At 35.2% G+C, this 19,213-nt stretch overlaps 2 protein-coding genes across 6 annotated transcripts in view; one reads left to right on the top strand and one right to left on the bottom strand.

Annotated features, from left to right (window-relative positions):
- tm6sf2a (transmembrane 6 superfamily member 2a) overlaps nt 1-2,092 on the bottom strand; it is a 12,677-nt gene extending 10,585 nt beyond the window's left edge. Inside the window, exons 1-2 of the mRNA XM_079877235.1 lie at nt 1,826-2,092; nt 1,049-1,152 (exon numbers count right to left, since the gene is read on the bottom strand). Of these exons, the coding sequence (XP_079733361.1) occupies nt 1,049-1,152; nt 1,826-1,917 (196 nt within the window). The 5' untranslated portion in view covers nt 1,918-2,092. The remainder of the gene's footprint in view (nt 1-1,048; nt 1,153-1,825) is intronic.
- A 1,093-nt stretch (nt 2,093-3,185) lies between these two features.
- The window catches only part of sbno2a (strawberry notch homolog 2a), a 50,021-nt gene continuing 33,993 nt past the window's right edge, over nt 3,186-19,213 (top strand). Inside the window, exons 1-8 of one of the 5 annotated variants that reach the window (XM_079875669.1) lie at nt 3,186-3,249; nt 4,355-4,531; nt 6,892-6,971; nt 8,789-8,876; nt 15,919-16,092; nt 17,128-17,199; nt 17,295-17,397; nt 18,777-18,937. In XM_079875669.1, the coding sequence (XP_079731795.1) occupies nt 4,412-4,531; nt 6,892-6,971; nt 8,789-8,876; nt 15,919-16,092; nt 17,128-17,199; nt 17,295-17,397; nt 18,777-18,937 (798 nt within the window). In that variant the 5' untranslated portion in view covers nt 3,186-3,249; nt 4,355-4,411. Of the gene's footprint in view, nt 3,387-4,354; nt 4,532-6,891; nt 6,972-8,788; nt 8,877-15,918; nt 16,093-17,124; nt 17,200-17,294; nt 17,398-18,776; nt 18,938-19,213 lie in introns of all 5 variants that reach the window. The other 4 variants (XM_079875668.1, XM_079875670.1, XM_079875667.1 and 1 more) reach the window with 4 other exon arrangements.

Below are 19,213 nucleotides of genomic sequence, written 5' to 3'. Positions count from 1 at the left end.
TATTTTTATTACATTTTATATTAATTAAACAGCTCACAAACATAGTTTATCACTAGAAAAAATTGGAATAACCTGTTAAACATGAAAGTATTGTGCAATGGTTTAAGACATTTCTCCTCAAAGGTAGGCTACATTATGTAACTTTCTAAATCTTTCTTCCAAAACGTGTTTTTGTCTTACCCTGATTCCCTATGGTAAGCCTGTTATAAGTGTTTATATTTTAAACCGGGCGGGATGGTTTTGTGTGTGTGTGTGTGTGTGTGTGTGTGTGTCTGGTGTAGGAGTGGCAGAGGTTAGAAAGTGAGTGAGAAAGGAGAGAGATTAAAACAAACGCCGAACAGAGAGAGTCTGCTGGAGAAAAGAGAACGAGACAGAGCTCGTAATAAAACAAGAATCAACATTAGCTTGGCTTTTCAGAGATGACGAGAACCGAGGGATTTGAAATGTTGTAAAAGTGTTTTTATTACTCAACAGGAGAGTAAGTGTTTTATTGAACAGATGTTTCTCTCTAACAGAGTTCACTGTAAAGCATTATCTATCGTGAAGATCATTTCATTATGGGCTGGAGTTTATTTTGAAGGAAGTAGCGTGTCTATTAATGAGTAAAACTACAGTAACATCTTCAGCTTGAGATTCTTTCATCTAAACTGGTTATATCTGTTAAATCTATAGTGAATGTTTTATGAGCAATATGATAATCATATTCATCCGCAACCAAAACAATGTTCTTCCACAAAATACATGCAGTTTTGCTTTTAACCACTAGAGGGCTTATTGTACCTTTAAATATATATTTTTTGGTATAAACTTCTTTAAAATGAAGCTAATAAGAACACTTGAGTTTATACAGGTATGTAGAACCATTGAACCTTTCACATTTAATTTAATGTGTGCCATTTCTTTGTAATTATTCGTGAAATTTACCTGTGTAAAAACTGTTTCAACACCAATTTTATTTTCAGTGTGCTTGAGAAACATAATTGAGATATTAAAGAGATCCCATTTGTGATTTTTGATTGTGATCTTCATCTGTCAGTATTGGACTTACCATAGAAGAGAGGGTCAGTAGATTTCTTACTCTTGACACTGAGGTTTGTCAGGAGGAATATCGTCGTAAGAACCGCGATGCCTATAGCCAGTATAACCTGTGGACTGAATGAGAAAAGCATCATAAAGGATTATCAGAAGATTGTTTTTATCTTGCATGATCAATGAGGTCATATTTCACCCCCTAAAACAAGTTAGTGCAAAAAATAGCCTATTTTAGCAACATAAAATATAATTTTCATCATTGTCAAAGCTGATTTGCATTCAATTCTTGTGACTGTAATAGTAAGTTTGATTGTATTACACTTAAAATGCTGCAATAAATGCATAAATTAATTAAAACTATGTAATATAATAAATATAGATATAGTTAATGAATATAATATATTTATTATATAATTAAATGTAAAATATTCACATGATGTAGGCTATAAATAATCTACAATTTAAGTCAACTTGAGATGTTTGAGGGTGAAACTTGAGGGTGAAATCATATCATAAAAATATCTGAGTGGCCAAATGTTCCTGAAAGCTTTCATGAGGTTCACCAATGCTGTCAGCTCGCTGATCAGATCAGCTCTTGATCAAATGGAGTTTGAAACAGAGGTTGGTTGCCCTCTTTTGGCAAATTGAGGTAGGCCTCATAAAACCTCATAAAACGCTTTAAAAGTCACATATACGACCTTGTAAACCAAAAGCGAGTTTGCATTGCTCAATGTCAACGCAATATTCTTTAACATGCACCATTGTAAAATAATAACATAAGATGCAAACTTACTCTTGTAAGAAGGACACATGGTTGATTGTGTAGAGAATTAAAGGTGCCGTCAGAGACAGAATAAAAACACTGATCTCTGGAGGAAAATCCATTTGAGAAATCAGGAATCCACACAAATATCCTTGAGCTCTAGCAAAAATATACAGGCAAAATATAAATAGCGATTAAAATAAATATCTAGAACTGAAATAACACATGTTCTGTCTTGATTTCCCTGAGGTTTGGGCTCTGTGTCAGTGTGTGTCCTGTAGTTTACTCAGCACTAATGATGATGATGATGATGGAATCGACATGAAATCAGGTCAAACATTACAAAGTCCACGGACTATGAACTATTACCGCCCATATCTGAAAGAAAGAGTCCCATCGATAATGAGGCGAAACAAGCCAGCTGAGAAAAATGTGTGGTTGCTACTCTTTATTTTAAGGTGACATGGTGACATTATACTTCAAAGAAGTACCGAGTAATATTAATTAACAACATGTACTTACTATAGAGTTACGGTTAGGGTTTAGTTGTAACTAGCCTATGCATAATTGACTGTAAGGCTAGTAACGTGTAACTACGTCCCCTTAAAATAAAGTGTTAGGCTACCAAATGTGTTCTAAGAACGTTTTACGAAACATGCCAACATTCTTTGGAACGTTACTTTTGAATGTTCTCTGAACGTTCTGAAACAATTAGTAACATTCCAAAAAATGTTAAAAAGGAACGTGCAACTAAAACGTTTCAGAACGATTTTTTTTGTGCAAACATATGAAACATTATTAGAGACCATATAAATAACCTTGCCAGAACCTTGTCAGTTTCCAAAATACTAGCCTACAGTTACTAGGCTACAGTAAAAAAAAAAAAAAAAAAATGCTTTGGTTTTAGCCTCCACTGTCATAACAAAAGAAACAACAAAAAAGGTCCTGAAAGCAGTTTGACGGAGATTACACTGTAAAGAATTATAAGATCAATGTTTTTTTTTTTTTTACATTGCTTTACTTCACCAAAATAAGTTAAGCAATTTTCTACTTTTTTAAAAATAAGTTATACAGATTTCAACTCATTTTTAAACTCAGTTTAATGTAATTTCAGTTGAAATGTGAATTGAACAAGTGAATTAGCTACTTAAAAATGTAAGGCAGCTACTTTTTACATAGGCCTATTAATTATGATTTCACAGTACCCAAATGTATTAGTAATATTAATAAATTATAGTTTTTATTCGTATTTAGATGGGTGGGTTTAGAGCTTCTAGTATATATTTAAAATACAATTGATAAAACAAAGGAAATAGTAAAGCAAATGAGTTATTTCCTTTTCTAATCCACAAAATTCACCTATAGCGTCGCGCGTGCGTTGTGGATCGGCGATGACGTCAGCGGAAGAGTCCTCCTTCTTTAAGAACAAGATGGCGACGTCGACCAGGAAGTAGGTAAACAACCGTACAGGGGTAGAAAAATATGGATTAACCCCTCCAATACACCTTTACCGATCGAGAAAAACCCAGATTGAGTGGTCGTTAGTGCTTGTTGAGGGGTTTCGCGGAAAGGGGGGTTTAATTAACGCTCGGTGAGTGAGTTTTCTCTCAGGTTAGCATGTTAGCACGAATCAAACAATAGCGCTCCATTGAGTCAATCAGAAAAACACACAGACAGCTGATGAATTCGTGTATAAATCAATTAAGTTAGTATACAATAATCAATACGAGCTGGGAATCATATTAAAGTGGCGTGTTTGAGAGGCCAGTGCTGTTTGGTTGATGCTTTTCAGTTTGACATACGCTCAGACAGATTATTTCAAGATAATCGTATGTGTGTTTAAATGTTTCTATTTCGATATCATCTGTTTATTAAGGGTGGATGTGTGACAGCTTGTTTTAAAGAGGTTAAAATAAAGCTGAGGCATACTTACAATGTAATTCCCCTCAAACTGTCACATAGACAAGGCCTCTATCACATTTTGAATATATTAACCCATTAACATATGTCTTGTATTCTATATATATATATATATATATATATATATATATGTTATCTTTTATCTAAAATAATCTGTTTGCATCTGGTTTATGTACATTTTTCAAATCACACTTTGAATATATTAAGCCATTAACATATGTCTTGTATTCTATATATATATATATATATATATATATATATATATATATATATATGTATATGTATATATATATATATATATATATATATATATATATATATGTTATCCTTTATCTAAAATAATCTGTTTGCATCTGGTTTATGTACATTTTTCAATTAAAATAGATCTGGTTGTTATGATAATAACATAATTTCTTAATGGAAACACTAGCATTTTAATGAGAAAAATGCAAAATAGAAGTGGTTTTCACTAGTGGTCTGAATGCATGTGTTTATCTGTAGCTCGTAATTTTTATCTTGTTAGTAATCACCGCCAAATCAGTAGCTGGTCAAATAAATCTGGAGGGTTCAGGAAATCAGCAGTGTATGCAGAGATTATTTGTGATGATTATTACACTGACTGATCTCTCTCTCTCTCAGAGATGGCTGAAGAACGACGGGGGTTTGACTCGTAATCATGTTTCTTCTCGGAGCCTGATGCCCATTCTTGCCACGTCTGTTGTCATGGACACGGAGGACTATCTGCACCCTGAGGACCCTCAGTTGGGGAGCCCGAAGTTCAGCGCTCCCAGTCCTCCTCTCCCAAGTTCCATGGAGGTAAACACTGGACCTTTAAATGCCTAAAATACCATGTAAATTTTACATTAAGATGCACTGTTTATTGTAAATGTTATAGTTATACCCCTATACAAAGAGTCTCAGACTAAAGGTCTGCACATGTTTGAACTTGAATCCCCTCTCTCTCTCTCTCTATATATATTTTATAGTATATATATATATATATATATTAGTGTATATTTTTATATATATATTAGGGATGCACCAATGTATCGGCCAATAATCGGTATCTCCCTATCGGCCATTGGCCTATTCAATCCTTCGCTAAGAGTTTGATTGACAGGTGATCTGACTAATCATAATGCCAAATCCACCATTTTGTCAGACAAACCAGAAAGGAGAGTTAGTAGATTAAAGTCAGTGGACTTGAACTTAAAAAAATGGCGTGTATTGACTTCTTTCCACGGTTGATGTTGACCCTCTGATCAGTTCATGTATGTTTATTTCAATAATCAACAATAATCACAAAGAGCTTTGTGCTTTGTTACTGTTCTGATGAGAAACAAAGTCTCAGCTTTCAAATTCTGTCCATATTATCACAAAATTCAAACAATAAATGGCGTTTTGACACTCTTAAATGTGAAGGGACGAATCGCTGTAATGTCGCAGTCAGTCTTTTCTTCCACTTTACTACAAGTTATAGCATGAAAAAACATGCATGAACATCAGAAGGAATGTTAAAAGATACAGTAGAACTGACTGAAATATATATCATGTCTCATGTAATCACTAAATCAGTGTTTCAATCGCGGATAGACGTCAATAAAACCGCTTGTGAACAATGCCACTTAATCTTGCATTTACCTTAAAGGAATAGTTCCCTTTAAAATGAAAATTCTGTCATCATATACTCACCCTCATGTTGTTTCAAACCTGTATGAATTTCTTTCTTCTGCTGAACAGAAAGGAAGATATTTAGAAGAATGTCAGTAACCAGACAGTTTCTGGGTCCCATTGACTTCCACAGTAGGAAAAAAAATATACTATGGAAGTCAATGGGACCCAGAAACTGCCTGGTTACTGACATTCTTCTAAATATCTTCCTTTCTGTTCAGCAGAAGAAAGAAATGCATACAGGTTTGAAACAACATGAGGGTGAGTATATGATGACAGAATTTTCATTTTAAAGTGAACTATTCCTTTAAGTTAACCAGTGTTTATCGTTAATTAGCTGTAAAAACACTAGAGAGGAGCGTATGTATGTATGTTTGAATGAATTTGTCACGAAGACAAATGTTTTTAAAAATTACCTTATGAGCTGTATACAAGTGTCTGTTAAGTGTAATAATTATATCTGAAAATCATTCTGAGTAATCGCTATTGGCAGAGAAATGTGGTATCTATGCATCTCTAATATTCCCCATTAATTACAAACCTACGCCAAGTGCAAATTTAACTTGAAGTTACACATGAACAATTCTCCTGATCTTATCAGGCTCGGGTTTGGTAACATATTGAACTCATTATACTAGCCTGTTCACAGTCTATTTGCTGCTGCACTCTCTAATGTCACAGTCTTGATGACGTTTTTCCTGATCTGATTAAATCTGCAGTTTTAAACTGTCATCTTCATAACTATTACTCTAGTTGGTCTCGAACCTTGTCCAATATGGGACGGACATGGAGTGCGTTGGTAGCCAATGGTAATCATCCTTCTAGAAACAGTTGCTTCACATCACCTGGTTTATGGTTGTTTATTTGGTGAACTGTTGGTCTTCACCATGTATGTGCACGATTTGTGTTGGGTCTCAGTCTGTATAGCCCCTTTCACACAGCGCGTTGAACGGAAATTGGCGTGAAATTGCTAGAGTGCCTTCTGTGTGAACGCAAACACGTCCCGGATTGATGCCGGGATGGAGACCTAGTAACATTGCCGGGATCAGTCTGTGTGAACAAAAGCCAGGACCAATGCCGTGAGGGGTGTGTGACGCTCGGGCCTTTCTACAACCTGTGCGACAGCATACAGGGAACAAGCACACTCACGCTACTGGAGAGTATGGACTCGTCTTCGTGTAGAAATCGTGTAGACGAAGAGGAGTTATCAGCAGAACTGACATCTGACAGGAGTTATCACATCCTGACGGTCACATGTCTTTACGGGATGAGTGTGAACGCACTCACAGATTCCGGAAAACCACTGGCAGTGTGAAGGAACCGAAATTGAAACGATCCCGGGACACATTATGCATGTATTTTCCTGAATCTCTGTGTGAAAGGGGCTGATGAGTCACCAGTTCATATTATAAATATTTGGGTTAATGGGTAGTATCTCTGCTGAACAGTGTTTCCAAATGACCACTTCCTGTGTCAGATGTGCTGTTTGTTTCCTGTTTCCCCAGAATCAGCTGTATCCGTCTAACTCATGGGCGTACTCACAGCAAACTCAATACAACCAGCACTATCCTATGCAATCTGGGAGGTGAGTTATGCACACTGTACGTCAACAAAGCAAAAAACAAAACAAAAATTAGAACAAGGGCTGTCATGATTCCTTGATTAAATTTGAGTACGCAAAAATTCTTGATTGCAATTTACCTGTGTTGATTAACCGGCAAAATACCGCAAGTGTAAGCGCATTCAACGGACGAGAATCCATGAACCCCATTATTAGACTGTTTTGAAAGGCTGCATGATATTTTAAAAACATTTTGAAAACATATGGCATTGTGCGCTGCGGGTTTCAGGTTCTTAACTATTTGCATGTGTGTAAAGGTGTAAAACAGCAAATGCTGCTCCACACGATCTCAGTCTCTGCATGTGCGGTTTGGGTTCGCAATAACATGCTTGAGTTTCTTATAATGTTCGTTCTTAAAATGTGCCATTTCACCAGATTTGTAACATTTATAAACCTAAACCAACGCAGGAGAATACATCAATATGTTTCTAAATATGCAAACTGTTCATCGCGATTTCAAAATATAAGTTTTAACCCTCGCGCTGAGTTTGCATGTTCTTGTTCAAGAAATTGAACAATTCTTGTATTTCTATCGTTAAGAAGTGACTCAGTATTAAAGATTACGTGGACATTTGAATTAAATGTTGTTTGGCCAAAATTAAACAAGGATTTGATCTGCTGTAAAGTGTAACAACAATCATCACCAGGCGTTTGTTATAATACATAATGTACATTAATTGTTTGTTTAGGCTATATTATGCATATTACATTATGAATTTTAACAGGATTGTTCAATAAAACCATATGATTACTTGCTTGATACTTTATTTTTTCACTTTTGATACTTTATGAGGCCAATTATTATTGCCTCATTGTTATTATACCTATGTATTTTAAGTCGTTTTAATGGTTATCGTTCACTTAGGTAAATTCTATTATCTCAAATAATCTGATTAATTATCAAAATTATCGCCTGAAATGAATACTCGATTACCGGAATAATCGCTAGTGACAGCCCTCATTTTTAACAGGTTTGTGAATCGTTCATTATATATTAATAATAATATATTGACAAATAAATAGTCAACACTTTTTTTAATCCTTGCTGACTTGCATGCAGAATGAACATCCACCTTAATCTGTCGTTTAATTCATGAATGAATCAGCGCAGTGAAGATCATTGACTGAATCAGTTAAATGACTCACTGAATCGACTCGTAACCTTTAACTGCCTCTCAAATGTTTGGTGCAGTTTCCAATTATAATATTGTGGTGCATTTTGATATATTGAACATGTGTCACATGTACTTTATCGTGAGTTAGTTGATGATACCTATCCAATGTGTATTTAGAGATAGGGCTGTCAAACGATTAATCGCGATTAATCGCATCCAAAATAAAAGTTTGTGTTTACATAATATATGTGTGTGTATGGAGTATAATTATTTTCTATATATAAATACACACACATGCATGTATATATTTAAGAAATATTTGCATGTATATACTGTGTATATATATTTATATTATATATAATTTATATTATATATAAATATTTTATATATAAATAACACATTTTTCTTAAATATATGTGTGTATTTATATATAGAAAATAATTATACTCCATACACACACATATATTATGTAAACACAAACTTTTATTTTGGATGCGATTAATCGCGATTAATCGTTTGACAGCCCTATTTAGAGATATAAACCTGGTGGTGCTGTTAATATATCAGTAATCTGATATGAAACGCTCTGTATTTATATAGCAGTATTTCTAGGTGTATTTTGAAGACATTGTGATTGTTCCTGATCTTTCTCCACTGATTTATCAGGCAGCTCCAGCCGAACCCGTCCTCTGTGAATCTGGACCTCTCTGACATTGACTTTCATGACCTTGTGCGGAACGGAGACTTCTCCCAGGTACGAGCAGATCCCGTCTTTTCTTGCTTCCGGAACCATTGAGAAATTAATGCAGAAACAAGCAATAGTGTATTATTTTTCCTCTCTTGATACTGATTTCTGGGAATTTGCTCTGAAACCCATGATGATCTATGTATCTGCCTGTTCATCTTGTACTTTATGGACTTTTAGTAGCTGCAAATGGATAGGAAAGTGGGACATTGTGGGCTGACATCTCAGGATCACTAACGTGCTTTGTCCATTATTTTGTTTTAATGAATAGCTTAGCCTGCAGGAAAACGGATTAATCTCAAACCCACAGCTGAACAAAGCAGTGCTGTTGAACATGTAGGTGTGATTAACACAAAAGATGGTTTACTCTATCATTATAGCAGCTGCGGTTCTTACGTACAGGATAAAAGCGCAGGTTTGAATAGCTCAAAGCACAGCGCACAATCATCATGATGAAGCTGTGACATTAATGCAAACGCATTATCTGAGACTTTCAGTTTAGCTCAGCTTCAGAAGGCTTTTTGTGTGACGAATGAACTGAACTGAAAGTGAAATGAAGATCTTGAATCATGATTTGGAGAAAGAAAAAAAAAACACACATTTTTTTGGTTAGTTTAACTAACAATAATAATTTCACAATCTTATTAAAACTAGTAGGCATTACAGTATGTAGTGCAGAGTATGCTGTACATCGACTATCTCTGTGTGACGTGGAAAGTGATATATGGAGGAAAATGTTCTTTCTGTGTGTGTGTATGAGAACGTTGTTCAGGTCTTATCCACATTATATGCTTTTTATATATTGCTCTTCAGGCACAAACTCGCTATTTACTCTGTATTTGCATACTATTAAAAAGCCACACACTGCTGTCAAAACTTCTTAAAGCACATTGTGGTAAAATTAGGCTTGGCTTGACAGTAAATGTGGACACAAAAGCCTCATTTCCTGAAAGAAGACCACCACACCCCAGAGCAAACACTGGCATGATTGTGTTCGAGTTTGTTTGAGTGAATGTTACCTGTGTGTCTGTCACAGGTTTTGCTTCTGCGATCAGTTCAAGCTAATGTTTTTCTCAGATGAAAGTCGTCTTGGCACTCAGTCAGATGCTTATGCTGCAGGCAGGACAGCCCGTGCTAAAGGTACAGCTTAGGTTTGGTTAATAATGTCTTATTTACAGAGGTTAGTTTGCTCGATGCATTAAGATATTGTTGTTTTCTGTGGTTGTAACAGAAATTTGTTCAAAAAGCTTAATTTTTTTGAAATGTAGATCATCTCTTGATTGGTTTCCTGAATTTTTTTATATTCCTCTTTGACTCACTTTATTTATTTTCTTAATTTGTAGTTCTACTTCAGCAGCTTGATTTCTCTGTCTGTCTGTTTTTAATATATATATATATATATATATATATATATATATATATATATATATATATATATGTGTGTGTGTATATATATATGTGTGTGTGTATATATATATGTATATGTGTATATATATATGTATATGTGTATATATATATATATATATATGTATATGTGTGTATATATATATGTATATGTGTGTATATATATATGTATATGTGTATATATATATGTATATGTGTGTATATATATATATATATATATATATATATATATATATATATATATATATATATATGTATATGTGTGTATATATATATGTATATGTGTATATATATATGTGTGTATATATATGTATATGTATATATATGTATATGTATATATATGTATATATATATATGTGTATGTATGTATATGTATATATGTGTATATGTATATATATATATATATACATATATATATATACATATACATATATATATATATATATATATATATATATATATATATATATATATATATATATACACATATATACATATACACATATATACATATACATACATAATACATGATATATATATATATATCACCAAATTATGAATTTTGATATTGATATTTAAGTAATTCCTGAAAAGTCAGCATGTGGTGCTTCTGAACTCTTTGTTTTGTATAATGCTTTCTAATGTAAAAATACAGGTAACATTCACTCATTGATGAGTTTATGAATTTAATTTCATGTTTATTTATATAACTTCTAATTGTTATATCAAAGTCAGCTTGTGAGGTTTCTGATCTCTTTGTTTTGTATAAAATGCTTTCTAAAAAAAAAGTCAACATGCAACAAATGAATTTCTTTTGAAAGTAATTGAAGATCCCTGAGCTCACAGCTGATTGGTCCCTTGTTAGGGCTTTGCGGTTAATCGTAATAGATTTTTAAAATTATGAAAACAAGATAAATTGAGGCAAAACGATTATTGTGCCGCTGCTGTATTCCATCCAACGCACTTTCGTTTCTCCCTAAAAGCCCAAAATTAACATCCAAATCAGCTGAATAAGTGAGTGTTGTAAAATGTAGTCTACTGTTGCTTAACTGTGGGACTTGTTTGACATTAAGCTGCAAAAGAGACATTGTTTCACAGGTGGCTTCTGTGTGCACGATCCAAGTCAGAGCTGAATACGGATAAGCAAATGGGTTTCAGATGCGCGTTTAAACCAAGCGTGCAGCACAAGTGCTGGGAAGTGAAGCCAAAGCATCTCGATCTAAATGCGTGCACACAAAAATGTCAAAATGGAGAATATTTATGTAAACACAATGGGTTATGTCTTAAGTTAACGTACACAGTTGAGAAAGAAAACACGCGTGTATCAGTATATTGGATCAGTGCATTAGCTCTTAAAGTGACAGTAGCCTAATAAACCTGTCATTAATGATAATCAAACAACACATAACAAATGAAAATCACTCCCTGATCTTGACTGAATAACTTAAGTAGCTTAAATAAGGATGAATCTATATTTAATGTGTATACTAAGACTATGCAGTGTTATTTTACATTTGATTATTCAATTTGATTAATTTTATTCAATTCAGTTACTTATCTGAATTCCATACTTGTTTATTTAATTTGTATTTTTCCCCGTTTTATTTCTCCGTTTTGTTTGTAATTAATTTCTTTGTTCTTATTGTATTCCTTTAGGCCTACTTGTCTTATGTAATTATTTTTAGGACATTTTTTTTGCTGGAGTATCAAGAATTGTGAAATGTCACTGAAATTTAAAATGACTCATATCGTGAAATAATACTTTGATCACATCACCCACCAATAATCATGTTAAATAATCTTGATTTTCAATATTGACCAAAAAGAATCATGATTATGATTTTTGCCATAATCGAGCAGCCCCATCCCTTATTAGTGACCCTAATGAAGTGACATTTAGCTTCACTTCTAGTGTAAGGTGTTGTGACGTGATTTTAAATGATTTCAGTGTAGATACAGGTCGTTTGCTGTGCGTTTAGTTTGATTTATTTCAGCGTCTGCTTCTACAGATATCATTTCTTGATGTGTTCAGACACTTCATCTCTGGTTCTGACCTCCCTCCTTGTGCTTTTCCCCTCATTCCTTCCTATCCTGCAGAATTTACTGTTATTGCTCCGTCATTCAGTCCTGACCCTGTTTTATCTCGGCTAAATTGCCCGTTTCACTCTCACAAATGGAAATATTACACAACTGGATGTCTCGCTGTCGGAAAAAGAGTAGGTTCAGAACAATACAAGGCAATTTCATCGTCTTTTGACAGCCAGAATTTTTTTTTTAATAGATGGATCCATCTAGTTGAGCACTTTAAAGAGGCCGTAACATCTGTGAATAGAAGGTTACAGTATCTAGAATGGCTTTCATTTGATTGTTGAAGGATTATGGGTTTGTGTAAGACTCTATTAAGCTTGAGTTGAAGTTTACCGTATAATTGAGGTCTGCACTGTCAAAATCATCATCAAGATTTTTTTATTTTGCCCCTCATACACAATTCACTAATAGTTATACATGAAGGCTGAAGCCTTAGCTTATTTTACCTGCCACTTCTTCATAATAAGCACTGCTACGTGCAATCTAAATTCCCTAAGACCTTTATACACAACTGAAAATAACACATTTCATAATACAATCGTTTAAAATTTCATGTGCACATGATTCATTTTGAGTTATATGTTTGTTTATCACCTTGATTTTTTAATTTGCAAAGTGCTACACCATCTTAAATCACTCCTTTGGCAGATATAAATCTATTTTTATATTAGTCCTCGCCTTATTATTATTAAAAACATGTATTTCCCTCATTGCAAATAGCCTCTGGATGCTTTTGGGAAATAAATTATGTGCTTTATACATTTATGCAATCAGTAATCAGCCAGATCACATTGATAAACTGTTGGTTGGTTCGTAATAGAGGAGTTGATTTACAATCCTTAGAGCTCTTTTCTTTAGCATAGAAAGAAATCATTGCTATCAACTTTTTCTTTACCATCAGTAAAGAAAGATAAACTTTTTCTTTACCATCAGTTTAACTCTTTCAACTTTGTAATGTTGTTGTTTGAGCATAAAAAAGATCTGCAAGGTTACAAAGCTCAAAGTCCAATCCAAAGGGAGATATTTTATTTGTTTTTACTCGTGTTTTTTCCGGGCTTTTTGAAGTCATAATGTTACTCATTTAAATAATCCCCTCCCACGGAATACGCCAAAAAGGGGACGAGGCCTGGAGGATCTGCTGCTACTTCAAAGAGACGCTGGTTTTTCCTCCCCGTTTCCAAAACTCATTTGTTTGACCTTCCTAAGGCTGACAAACTTGGTTAAGGCTGATGAGAGTGGTTATAATTGATTTTAAACACTGTCCGTGAACATTATCACCCCGACTTTTTTCTGTGCGCTGCACATTTTACCGAGAACAGCGTCTCCTGAAATGGGGCAGTTCCCACTTTGTCGGGACAATCTGTTGTTTATAGATGACAACTTGTAAGTATGTCTTATTATTTGTAGTCGAGTTTTACAGTTAACAGTTTAAATTATACGTTTTATGTTGTTGTTTATGTAGATAAAGGTCAAAGCTTTGCCTCCGCTCGCTTTCTAGCCAACATTAGTGTTGATATAGTGTTTACTGTAGCTTTTGTAAGACTGTTCTCCGACCCTAAGGAAAATAAACCATGGTTGATAGAGTTTTGTGATCGATTACTGTTCGTATTATCATAGTTTTCCGACAGATATCATGATTAAATGGTGTTTAACGTATCTAAGATCTATAAGAAAATTAAAAACAAACAAACATACCACTCTGAAACGTCCTGGGAAATCCGTGCTTGCAAAGCCCATGCATGAAATCTGTTCTGGTCGATCCTCTTATTTGTTAAAGGGTTAGTTCACCCAAAAATGAAAATTCTGTCAGTAATTACTTACCCTCATGTTGTTCCAACCCCGTAAGACCTTCGTTCATCTTCGGAACACAAATTAAGATATTTTTGATGAAATCTGAGCCATGTCTGAATCCTCCATAGGCTGCTATGTGACCGAAACTTGCTGGCCCAGAAAAGTTATTAAAGAGATCGTTAATATAGTCCAAGTGACTCCAGTGGCTCAATCTTAAGTATATCAAGCGACGAGAATACTTTTTGTGCGCAAAAACAAACAAAAATAACGACTTTATTCCACTTTTCATTTCCTTCTCTCTGGGCCTCGTAGTGTTTTTGCGCTGCGCGTCTGTGTTGTACGTCATCACGCATCACCCACATGACCGGCGTCGGCCAATAGTGAGCCTACGTGGTGACGTGTAACACGGACGCGCTGCGCAAAAACACTACGCGAACCAACTAGAGGTCCAGAGAGAAGGAAATGAATAGTGGAATAAAGTCGTTATTTTTGTTTGTTTTTGCGCACAAAAAGTATTCTCGTCGCTTGATATACTTAAGATTGAGCCACTGGAGTCACTTGGACTATATTAACGATGTCTTTAATAACTTTTCTGGGCCAGCAAGTTTCGGTCACATAGCAGCCTATGGAGGATTCAGACATGGCTCAGATTTCATCAAAAATATCTTAATTTGTGTTCCGAAGATGAACGAAGGTCTTACGGGGTTGGAACAATATGAGGGTGAGTAATTACTGACAGAATTTTCATTTTTGGGTGAACTAACCCTTTAACATTGTCAGGGTCTGAATCAGGCTTTGAATTGGTTTGAAATTGACGCCATCTTTAATATTTACACCTGAGCAGATGAGACTGGTGGTTATGGAAAAGGGCATGACAATTCCCAAATACACAGTGCAAATCACAACACACTTGGCCAGCTAACCAATCACAGCACATTTCGGAAGGAGGGGCTTCATCGAAACTGGAACTATACGGCGCGCCTGACCCAGACTGGGGAGAGAGGTGCTGAAATAATATAATATGTGAAAAATAATGGCAATCAAAGCATGAAAGCATATTCTAGTACACCCCCCCCCCCCCCACCCCAATAAAAAAAAATCAAGAATTCATAAAGGGACATAATAGGGCCTCTTTAAGATGTTTAACCCCTAAACATGAACGTGTGACTTCGCAATGTCAAGTTTTCAATGTTTTATCTCTCTTAGGAATAGCACATTGAGTGTGATCATCAATACTGTTTGAAGCTTCCAGGAGTGAAAACCATCCCTTGACAGATTTACAGCAAATGTTTTGGGACGTTGGCCATGTCTGAAGTAATGTTGAGTCCCAGAGCTGCTGTGAAAAACAATCCTCAGTTCACGCATCATATATCAGATGATTTTATGAGCACCGTTTCTGAGTATCACAGCTTTTAAAGGAATTCTTCACCCAGAAATGAAAATGCTCATTTACTCGCCCTCATGCCAAACTTATATTACTTTTCTTTATCATAGCTACTCTTTTCAATTCAATAAGAGTTAATCTCATGCAAAGCATACGGCTTCAGATGACACAGTGCATGTGTTGTATTTTCACATTTTCATGGTGCTTTTGTAACTAAAGTTCCTGTTTATTGTAATCACATGGAAAAGACTGAACAAAGAAAGTCATGTACATTTCGACACACTTTGGTTAGATATCTAGAATGAAAATCTGCTCTGTATTTCAGTAAAATGATGTTAGTGACTGAACTGTTTGTGAACATGTTTTTATGGTTGTTGTTTTTAGGATTTGCCATGCATAGAGGAGCTGTCCAACACATCGCTGTTCTCCTCGCCATCTGAATCTCTGTCGGAGTATCCAGACCCTTCAGGATTTGGCACCGATAGCCTGGCACAGTTACCCGCTGAGGGCACCGCGGCACCGATGTGCTGGGATATACCTGGACACAGTCAGAGACAGGTATTTATACACTGGTTTTCTCTCAGATATTCATTTGTCCGACATTTTCACTGGTCCTGCCACAGAACTCAGTTACAATCAGCACGTTTGCATACATGTTCTTAAATTTTCATTTATTTTTATTAGTAGTAATAATAAATAGTAATTAGTAATAATTATTTTCATTTATTATTAGTAAGTAGGGGGTAACAATATATTGTCACAATATATCGCAATACAAAAGTGCAACAATATGTATTGTGTATAGTTCACCCAAAATGAAAATTACTGTGTGAGAAACAATTTACGTTTACAGAGTTTTAGTGTCAGTACTACATTAAACTACTATATATAATGATGAATATAATGTATAATAATGCAATGGGGGAATATTTGTGGGTCCTGATAATGCCAGATGTCGTATGTTACCAGTAAAAAGTGGCCAACATTATTTTAAATATATCTAGTCAGTGAAAGAGTGCATATTCGTCTAAAATAGTTCTGTATTTTTAGCTTCAGAATCATCAATATTATTATTCTGGTGTCTCTATTGTCCTGTGCATTGGGTTTCAGCACCAAGTCCGATTCATTTACACCCCACAATGCAATACCAAATTTAGCATTTTAATCAACAGTTAATTTTTTGTTAACATTTTACCATATGTCTTGGAGTATCGCAATAACATCTTATTGTGAGTTCAGTATCGTGACATGGTGTCGTTACACCCCTATTAGTAAGTTATTAATAAGGTACACAGTTAGATTTTTGCCCGTTACCCCAGTTTTGCCGGCATGAAAACACTTTTGCTATCAGATTAAAGCCGATGGAGAAGTGTGAACACTTTAAAAAATGTGTTTTCTACCAAAATAAAAGATTTATGGTTTAATGTTTGAAAGCATTAGTTATTTTTAGTTGTTATAATTGTTGTATATTCATAATGTCTTTAGCTGATCACATGCTTGCATAGATAATTGTAGTAACTGATTTTTAGTCGATCGTATTAGTCCTATTCCTCGTGTGTTCAGCATCTCCTCTGTGTCCGTGTTCTTCAGCAGAACCTGAGCGCGTTTCCGGGCCGGTTGGATGACTTCAGTGCGATCCTGTCCGCGTCAGTGGCAGGATTCAAGGTAGACTCTCTCCTTACCTTTATCTAATACTCTCTCCTCTATTTCATCACATTTCATCATCCTGTGTTTTTTGCCTCCCTCCTTCATTACTACAGCCTGCTCCTCCACCGCCACCAGAGGAAGAGGAGGAGGCGGACGAGGAAGAGACAGAGGATTTGGGGCACGCGGACACGTACGCCGAATACAAGCCATCGAAATGTAAACTGACCTGCCATATCATATAAATCTACAGCACAGGGGTGGGCAGTATGAGTACGGTCATGGTGTATGACACGTCATAGTTATTTTAAGATCCCAACTAAGTCTTAATGTCTTTCATTTTGTTTTCTCAAATTTAAGGTAATAAAATGTCCTATATTTTAAAAGGTATATTAATGGTGTTTATGTAATAGAAGGCACATCTTTTTCGGCAACACGTGATCCTTTAATACTAACACTTTCTTTTCTATTCTATATCTATAAAAAAAAAAAGTAAGAAATAAAAATTGTGTGCTGCATTTGACTTATCTGGGAATGGTCACATCACTTGCATATTGTTGTTGTCCTATTGTTAGTTTAATTGCTTCTATTTCTCTCTTTATTTCTAAGTCGCTTTGGATAAAAGCTTCTTTAATGATTAAATGTAAATAATGGTATATTAATGATATTAAGATCTTAACGGTCTTAATTATCATTTTAAGAGACCTTAAATTTGGGGACGAAATAACAGGAACTGCGATAGGCAAGCTTATTTGTATTGCACATTTAATACACAGTGCTTTACATAAAACAAAATAATGATAATAATAATAATGCACCGATCATGATTTTTCATGGCCAATTTTTGTATTTATTTTTTTACAAGCAAATTGGCCGATTCCGAAACCTGTTTCAGTGTCTTCAGATCATCAGCGCTTCATCTGCAGTGTAGAGAGAGTGTGTGCTCATGGTTGCCAGATTACAAAGATTGAGTAAATCACAGGGTCAGAAAATGGATCCTTTTAACAAGGCAAGGCAAGGCAAGGCAAGTTTATTTATATAGCACATTTCATACACAATGGCAATTCAAAGTGCTTTACATAGAAGAGATTAAAGTAATACAGAAAAGTTCTGAGTTGGGGATTTAAAATCTTGACATCTGGCAACCGCAAACATGAATGCTCTAGTAGAGCAGTCAGCAATATTTTTTTTTTACTACATTTTAGTCTTGTCTTATTCCGTTAATCATATTGCATGTTGATATAGTCGCAGTTATCGTTTACTGACCTTGGTGTCGTCTCGTCTAAAAGTCCGAGATTCTCGTCCGAAATTTGCACACGTTAAAAAATAAATACGACCTCATGTTTTGTCAATCACGTTTACACACTGCCTCTGAAACTTTTGTCCGTCATAAAAAAACTCATATCAGATACATTGCAAGCGTTTTGAGGTGTTTTGACAATTCAGAGCCACTGAATGACAAATAACACTAGTTAATTCACATACATTTCTACATTAGTCCATCATTCTGCCCACCCCCACTACAGCAAAAACTCAACTCGATTTCATATTTTGTGGTGTTTCCGTGTCAAACAAGCGCTCTGTTCACATGTGTGCAGCTACTATTGGAATCTCTCACCCTGACATCGTAGTGGAGACCAACACACTGTCCAGCGTTCCTCCTCCCGACATCACCTACACACTGTCCATTTCAGACAGCACCATTAACTCTGGCCTGCTCTCCGCCCTGCAGCTCGAGGCCATCATCTACGCCTGCCAGGTACTCTTCCTCTACACGCTCTCTGTGCACTTTACTTTCGCCTCTTCTGTCTCTCTGTTATTGTCTGTTTCCACTCAGAAATGTTAAGGTTAAAGGAGTTCACTTTCAAATATACATTTCCTGATAATTTACTCTCCCCCATGTCATCCAGGATGTCCATGTCTTTCTTTCTTCAGTCGACAAGAAATGAAGGTTTTTGAGGAAAACATTCCAGGATTTTTCTCCATATAATGGACTTCAATGGCATCCAACGGTTTGAAGGTTCAAATGCAGCTT

Source organism: Squalius cephalus (assembly GCF_949319135.1).
Source record: "Squalius cephalus genome assembly, chromosome: 7".
Classification (NCBI taxonomy): Eukaryota; Metazoa; Chordata; class Actinopteri; order Cypriniformes; family Leuciscidae; genus Squalius; species Squalius cephalus.
Note: the sequence above shows the minus strand (reverse complement) of the source record. Positions and strands in the feature narration are given on the sequence as shown.